At 39.1% G+C, this 8,647-nt stretch overlaps 1 protein-coding gene across 1 annotated transcript in view; it reads left to right on the top strand.

Annotated features, from left to right (window-relative positions):
• The first annotated feature begins 210 nt into the window (after positions 1–210).
• Positions 211–8,647, top strand: part of LOC118337694 (collagen alpha-1(XVIII) chain-like) — a 56,955-nt gene continuing 48,518 nt past the window's right edge. The window contains exons 1-2 of the mRNA XM_035674830.1: positions 211–454; positions 547–629. Of these exons, the coding sequence (XP_035530723.1) occupies positions 444–454; positions 547–629 (94 nt within the window). The 5' untranslated portion in view covers positions 211–443. The remainder of the gene's footprint in view (positions 455–546; positions 630–8,647) is intronic.

The following is an 8,647-nucleotide window of genomic DNA, read 5'->3' as shown; positions in this document are numbered from 1 at the left end:
CATCTCCTCCCAAGGTCACACAAGAAAAGTGCTTTAAAGTGCAGGGAAAGTGAGAGAAACCACACTTGTGAGGAGACGCAGGCGGAGCAGGGGGAGGAGGATTTAACTGGAGTGTGTTAATTTGTATTTGGAGTTGTGATGTCTGAGGGGAGGGCTGGATTAGAAAGCGGTGGGCCGTAGAGCAACACAGGGAGTCGGGTTTCAGTTTTGCAAGGGCCCCTCGAGTCTGATGCACTGAAGCTGCCTTTGTTTGACTGGGGATCTTGGAGGGAGAGAGAGAGAGAGCGAGAGTGAGAGCAAGAGAGGAGGAGGAGAGTGAGAGGCTTTTAGTTTGGAGTAACTGAGAGAGAGGCAGAGTGGGCTCCATCTCTGTCTCTCATACCAGGGCTATCACATATGAACAGGACAACTTCAGTTTGGATCTAAGCTTACCATCATTGAAGATGACTTCACGGTAAATGAAATGCACTGTTTTTTTCTATGAAGAAGTTGTTTTAAGTCAGCATTTAGTCAGTTTCACAACTCTTCACTTCTGTCTTTATACAGCATTCCTCCCTGGGTCTTTGGATTATTTCTACTAGTTCTCTGGTTCTGCTGCCGTCGCTCCTCTGCCTATCAGCTGCTGGATGGTATGTGTACTCTTTCTGTTGATTTTCTTTTTGCTGGACAGTGTGTTGTTATTTTTTCTGCTGGCTCATGAGTTGTCATGTGCTGAATATGAATAGTAAAACTGTTCTGCTCTGGTACTAAATGTATTACACTAAGGCTCAGGATGATATTACTTTTAGAAATGTGCTTAATCAGCATAATTACAACAAGATTGGTATATTATTAAGGGGAGAATGAGTGAATGTTGTGGTGAGCATGATGAACTAATAATAATGTTGAAATAGTGATGTTGTAGCTTACAAAACATTTAGAAAGGCAAGCCAGGTTCTTTATTAACTCAATATTTAGAAGCACAGACACGTTTTAAGTCCCTACAGTATATTGTTATAGCAATATTAGAGCAATATTCCTCTTTCACTGCAAATCATTTTGGCTCTTTACTCACATTGTAGATGATAATCTAAGTGCCTTTGTAGTAAAGACCATGTCTTTAGGGATTTATAGTCTGTGTATTGATGGCATATTTGCGTTAAACCCATTTGATAAGATCAGTAAATCCCATGGGACGCTTTATGTTGGATTGGACTGGGTCCAACATGACTATAGACAACACTGTTTATACTGCAAGTAGGGTGGTAACTGTGTGGACATTGAAACATGGCTTCCCCCAAACTCTCCGCTTTTAGATGAACTTCATGACATCAGAGGTTATGAGGGAGATACCTGCTGGCTTCTGTGCTCTATGATGGTTTCAATTATATCTTGACTGATATGTTTCTCAGAGCCCCAGTGCAGTGTGCTGCTGTCTTTGCAGACTGTTTTCACAGCTTAAATCTAGATTTTCTTTTCCTGTGATGAATGGATCAATCAGGACACTTCAACATGTTCCCAATTAGTGCTGAAAAAAACTGCAGATTTTCCATTGCAATTGGAAACGGGCAAAACCTCAAAGTGCACATTGACAGACAGGCTGTGCAATGAGTAGCACGGCATAATTAAGGTAGTAAAGATGATGTAATGCTACTGATTTTTGAACGTGTATGTTGGAAGGTGCTTGTCAAAGATGAAGGTCATTGTCAATTATGTCTGAGAGCTTCATTTTATTTTTTTTCATTAGTTTTCATTCTGGCCTGGAGACGGGATAATATGCCATCACTGCTTTCGTCAGTGTGCTGGAATCCAGATTGACATTTGCAGCTATGTGTGTCAGTGTGTGTGGATATATTGACCTATGATCACCACAAGGACCTCCATGTTACAAAAGCAGCATTGTCTGGGCCCAGTCAAATAATTATGGGGTCTCTTTAGCTAATGTGGCCCCACGGAGCTTAATTGTCAGTCTGACATTTTGAATTAAACAACACTTTGGCTGCTTGTGGCTAAAATAGTGTAACCGCTTTGCAATTAAATCCACTTCCTAATTATGAGATGAATCGAAATATGATCTTGTAGGAATCAGTTTTGACTCAAAAGAAGTTGGAGAAATTGATGTTTGGAAAACAGCAGAACTTGACCATGGATGTGTCTCAGGAGTGTGGATGGAGTGAGATTGATGTCTGAGTAAAGAAAAGTTTGATTTCATGGTCCAGTTTCCTTCACTGTAGATTCTGCAGTGACTGGCTGAGCCAGAGGCTCCACTCTCAGCCAGTTTGTGCTTTAGCCATATTCATAATCCTCTGCCATGATTCACTTTTTCAAGAAGGGGAAAAAAGAAGTGTGTGTGTGCACGCGCATGCTGGCTCACATGCCAGAGAGAGAGAGCACTAGGGACAAATATTTCCAGGCTGCATGTTGTAAATATTCTTGAAAACAGAGCTGTCGCCGTGGCAACATTCACATTTCTATGCACGATTGTTAAAATGAAGCTGATATAATCCATTTTCTCAGTGTGAAATAGTGGATGCTGCTTCTTCCAGCTGTGTAGGTTACTAATGTGTACTAATGCTTTTAGGTGGATGCAGCAGTGAGAGCTGGCAGGACAAAATCATTTCTATGAATGGAAGATCAGTTCTGTCTGAATTTTAGATCTGGTAATGGTTTTAGACCTGGTTGTATACCTGAAAAAACCTTAACATAATAGGAAACTTGACTAATTAATTAGTTTGAAAACTGTTAATTAATCAGGAATTAGGTATTTTATTTTATTTTTTATTTTTTGTACTGCTGCTTGTTGATTTTTTGTATTACATGTATGTTCATCTGTTGCTTTAACATATAACTACTCTTCCTGTGAGTTTTGCAGTCTGGACTGGGTAAGCTGCAAATTAATTGCTATTCTTCTTCTTCTTTTCTGTGAATTAATGAATGAGCCGATTTAAAGGATTAATGGCTACATTGAGTAAATGATTACATGAATGGATGAAGCAGAAAACTACATATAAAAAGACATTTAATGAGTAAATGAAAGAAAGAGGCAATAAATCAATTAGTACGTAAGCAAACAAATGGGTGAACAAATATATGTACTCATTGCAGTGGAATATTTGTGTATAGGATTCAGTGGCATCTAGTGTTGAAACTGCAGATTGCAACCATATGAATACACATCAGCCTTCCAATTAGGAGAAACTACGGTGGCCCTGAAAAACACAAAAGGCCCTTTCCTGAGCCAGGTTTGTCCATTCTGGGCCACTGTAGAAACATGGCAGTTCAACATGGCAGACTCTGTATAAGAAGACCTGCTCTCTCGGCTCATTCAAAGGTAACAAAAACACAACAATTCGTATTTTGTAAGTGATTATACACTAATGAAAATATGGATTCAATTTCTCCCAGTAGATCCTCCTAAATGTTAGGCATTAGATCCTTAACATATGGTTTAAAACTACAGAAACAAGTCAACAAACCAACAAAAAAGCAGTTGTTTTGCTATAGGTTAGTCATGTTTTTCATTCTACAGAAGAATCAAAAAAGCATACTCTGGGTATAAGCCGCTTTTCATTTATACTAATTAGTAACATGTTAACAAACCCAGTATACAATAAAACATCTTTAGCCTGGAGTGATGATGTGCTTGTTGTGCATGCACATGCTTGCATATATGCCTCTATACCACACCCACACAAAGAACACACGCAGGCAAACATGCAACTCACTCATGTTGTTCTCCATCTGCTGTACACATGATAATTATTCACAAATAATAATGTTTTTAATTATCTTAATGGGACAATGTGGATGCCTGAGACATAGTTGGCTATTAGGGATAATGAAGAAGATGATGTGGCTGATGATGTGAGTCTCAGAGAATGCGCTTAAGATGATTACATTGGGGCGATGAGGAGGATAATGATAATGAGGACAAGGGTGACAATGTGATTGATGAAGATGATTATGATGCAAGTCCTTAGAGATCTTATGAAGTGTATGAAGGGTGTTGGTAGATATTACCAACAGAGAATCATAAACGGGGTGAACTATGATTTAAACAGATTGATACATGGAAAACATTTGACTTGAAGCTTCTTTGAATCCAAACATTTCACTCTTGAGTCATAGCTGGGCTTCAAGTTCATTTGAAAGGTTTACTTCCAAAACAGAGTGCATTTTGAAAAACTGACACTCACTGTTTTATCTGACTTTAAAGTTCAACAGAGTCTGGACTACTATCAAAGGCAGGACTCATTAGTTTCTTCTTTTTATCTTTTGTTTGTTAAGGGAAGGTCAACTGGGTATGTTTGCCCTTTTTCTTTAACTTCTCCTCCCCCTCCTCTAGTTTTTCAATCTTGTGGGGCTTAATATAGGGCGGGATCATGATCCTCCTGTCAGAAACAAGCCTACGTGACCAACCTTTACATCACCACTGGTCCTGAACCAAACCAAAAATTAAGTACAGGTTTAGGGGACTTTTATTATACTGAGAGGAAACTCCATGGCAGCATAATAAAGACTTTGGTCTTTTGCAGTGAGGAGGAAGACGCTGATTTACTTGTCGACTTAGTCAAAGTAGTTTGCCTACTGAAAAAGCATTTCTGTCAATTTATTGATGTGAGCTTTTTACTCTACATGGAGAAATTGATCATAAAACACTGACTCACTCCATGGGCGTGAGTGTCAATTGATTAACACATTTTTTTGTTTTTTAAAGTGTTTACAGCCATTTTAAGATTCATATCATAAATACTAAAACTGTCCTTGTGTTTGTCTGGATTTTTAATAGAGGTGGTCCGATAACATTTTTCTTTCCCGGTGCCAATTCTGAAGGCCAAGATTGGTTAGGGTAAGATGATCAAGGTAAGCCAGAGTCAGAGTCAGAGTAGGTTGAGTCATGACTTCGCCATCCTGAAGAAGAAAATGCAGAACGGTAGGTGGCAGGGCTGTAAGACTGTATGGGAAGCATTTCCAATACTGGTATTGGAATTGAATTCAGAAGCGTATGCTTGGCTGCTGCAGTGAAACACTGGAAACATTTTTGTTTCCAAATTCTGGAAACCATTAGGGAAAGAAGTCAGATTTCTAAGCCTGCTAGACAAAGAGGGTTTCTCTCCTGTGTCCAAACAAAAGCTGGGGCGAAAACTGACACATAAGTGTAGTGGCAGTTATACAAAAATATAGAAAGAGACTGTAAAACACAACTGGGAAATGGAGACGGACCAGAGCTGTACCTGAAAGCTGAACATAGATGGCATTAAAATGTGGAGATCTCTTCATTATTGATCTGTCAACAGAAGTAATATGTCACCAAGTTTAAGGAAGTGATGTGTAAATCCTTTCACGTACATTTGGTTTTGATTCTAACTTAACAAGACCCTGGGTTGGCTTCAGTTTGTTGTGTTGTAGGTCATCTGGACATCAGTCCTGTACAGAGGTAACATGTCAGGGTTTGATTAGAAGTGAAATTTCAACTCGAGCACAGTACAATTCCCAGCTCTGTCCAACAATGATTTCATGAATGAGCAAGTAAAACACACACAGCACTAGAGACTTTTAAAGTCTCTGGCATTTTCCTAAAAATGAATGTCCAGTTTGTTTCCATCCACCACATGATGTAACACACAAGTGAGTCACTTTATATGCAGTTCATGAAAGTCTTTACAGTTTTGTTTGAAACACATGATACTAGGCAGGAGCATAAATCACAACACTGAGCACCAAAGCTGTCACCTATTAAAGAAACAACCAAAGGAGATCACAATGACTCACTAAAAGTTAGGTAAAAGTTGCCAGAGGCTTCTTTGACCATTCAAATGTGTTTATACTCTGCAGGCCAATTGGGATGTATGCATTTTACAGACTGAAAACTACTTTCTCGATTATGAGGTAATAATGTTTTCATTTTAGACATTTAGCAGATGCTCGCATGAAAAGTAATTGAATGTTGGATATATATATATTCTACACACAGTTTTGATTATTATGCTGATGCTATTATCTTGTACAGTGAGTGACCTTTTTTAGTATTTGGCTCAAGAATACTTTGACGAGATAAATCACAGGTGATCAGGATTTTTGGACTTGGGTGGATCAGCAAAGCTAGAGCATAGCTTAACCATTTTCCATTTCCAATCTGTAGTCAATTTACTACAGACAAAAGCCCTGACATCTCTTGCCATAAAACAGTAAAAACTAAAAAAGTTAAACATAAAATGTCCTAGGAGTATGCAGTTGACTCTTTGTTATAACCTCCTCAAAACGTGAGATATTCAAAGCCACAACTCTCCGTACTTTAAACAGATTTACAATTTTATCCTCTCTCATATTTCTTTCGTTTGTTTTTGGGTGAGTGACATGAGCCCTTTGTGTGGCTCTTGACACTTTCATGTGTCAGCAAGCTCAAACTGATTCAAGATGTACTGCAGGTTGTGTGTGTCGCACATGTTTCCCTGATTATTCCTGTTTACTCCCACCAACTGCCAAATTTGGTCCAATATGACAGCTGTTATCCTATTCGTCTGGCTCCTAATTAATTTCTTTCACTTATAATTGATGCAGTTTGTTTTTGTGACTTGCTCCCAGTGATGAGTTTGGTATTTAATGATATTGTTATGTGTCTATATAACAAAATGTGTCTCTTTCTAATGAAGAAATATGACAAACTGATGGAAAAACCTTCAAAAGGAAACAGGAGACAATGTAAAAGCAGTAAATGATCACTGTTAGATTATGTAAGTCACTATGGATTCTGCTGACATGACACTTTGAGGAAAGCTGCTGCACAGTCTCGGGGCCACGACGGTTGTATCTGCAAATAATCCAAGACAAAACCCCAAACCAGAAACATGTGCATTATCCCGGAGAGTAAACAGGAATTGCTAAATTTGTCCAGGACAAAACAAGCAACTATTTTGAGTCGTGGACGCAGTGTGAGCGCAGATAATCTATTGCATGAGATGAATGATTTTCTTCAAAGCATGAAGGCAGAGGACAAACACAGGATGTGTTAAGTACAGGATGGATTCTGCATGGGAGGGTAAAGGTGTGACCTCCGTCCTTTGTACTCATATAGTTTGTTAATGTCGGTCCTCTTTTAGTAAAGCAGCGATAAATCTGTAAATACTTTTTCGTAAATCATAATGGATTTATTTATTTATTTATTTTAATAAAAAGTGCTTTTAGAGGGGAATTTTACTGGTGTATTGTTAACAAAGTTGAATTATTGAGATAACATATCTTTGCTAATTCGTCCTTATCCGATCTGAACATCCGTCATTGAAATCAAAGCTTTGGCCATCAAAGAGCTTTTAACACCAAATGTCCCGAACGCTTTGTTTGATGTGGTCGACTATTTTCTTTCCTTGGCCTTCGTTTTAATGTTGGAGCGATGCAGATCAAATGGAACAGCACATTGATTCCTTTCTTGCTGCTGTTTTTGCTTATGCTGTCTTTCTGTGCAAAGTTTTCATTCCAAAATGTGATACAGATATCAGTGTCTGTCTTTATGTTTTTGTACATCTGTCCTGCCAGACTTTAACAGATCACCACATTGAGCATCCACACATAGGTCATAGGTCAAGGTCATATGTTGCTCAACTCTGCAGCAGATGTTGTGATTGGGTTTTTAACAGTGGCATTTACACAGTAAAGCTTAAAGGAGCAGGCTTGTAAATAGAATATAGTAAATTATAAGTTCCAGACCAGCTCGATCAAAGTGGTTGGGAAAAATGAAAGAGAAACACTTTCTATCCCCCTCAACATTCACTAATAAAGTCCCCTTGAGCAAGGCTCCTTACTGCCAGTTGCTTATGTAGAGCTGTTCAATAGCCAATAAAAGACTGTGGCTGTTGAAGGTCTGACAGAGTGCAACTGTAAATGTGACTCAGCTACAGAGAGGAATTTTCTTTTCATCCTGAGTGTTGGAGCATTGCAGCACATAAACACGGTTACAGCTGTAAAGGGCATGGTTGAGACTGAACCACAGTACATACTGTGTACTGTGGGGACATAGTACTGAATTAAATGTGACACATGAGTCTTCCTGCATTCCTGTAGGAAATAGTTGCTCATACAGTGTGTTTGCCGTCAGAGGGGATTAGAGGTGCATCAAAACTTCAATTTATGATAATGTAAAGTGGTCTGAATTGGCCTGTTTGTTTTTCTGGGAGCGGCCAGCTTCCTGGCTTTTGCACCACAGAAGCCCAATGGGTGAAAACATGGAATTTATAACAGTCTGGAAAGTGTCTGTCAGGGCGGAAAGATAGAGTTGAAACAAGCAGGTGTCTGTTCAGCTGTGTGGAGACCACAGAGAGAGAGGACATGTCCTGTCATACAGTAACGGAGGATCTGAGTCTCTAATGAGGTCATGGAGTGCAGAGCAGCTGTGTGTGGCTCTAAAAACATGCATGCATGATTACAGTGTCCCTAATTTCCCCCAGTCCTCGTTAAATTAGAATTCTGTATGTTTTCCAAATAATATGTGTACATATTATGGGGTATGTATGCAGATGCATGCGTGTGCAGCACATTTCTACTTGTGTGTCTGCATTTGCCCTGAAGGAGGACTCCTAATGACAGAGCAGTCTTTGGTGGGAACAGATTTATGAAGGCTTCCTATTTCCTTTTTTCACTGAAATCTCACCTTTATCCTCCTTTGCTCACTGAT

Source organism: Morone saxatilis, unplaced genomic scaffold (assembly GCF_004916995.1).
Source record: "Morone saxatilis isolate NCDOM2014 unplaced genomic scaffold, NCSU_SB_2.0 Contig0, whole genome shotgun sequence".
Taxonomy (NCBI): domain Eukaryota; kingdom Metazoa; phylum Chordata; class Actinopteri; family Moronidae; genus Morone; species Morone saxatilis.
The sequence above is the reverse complement of the archived record's forward strand: the minus strand, read 5'-3'. Positions and strand labels throughout refer to the sequence as shown.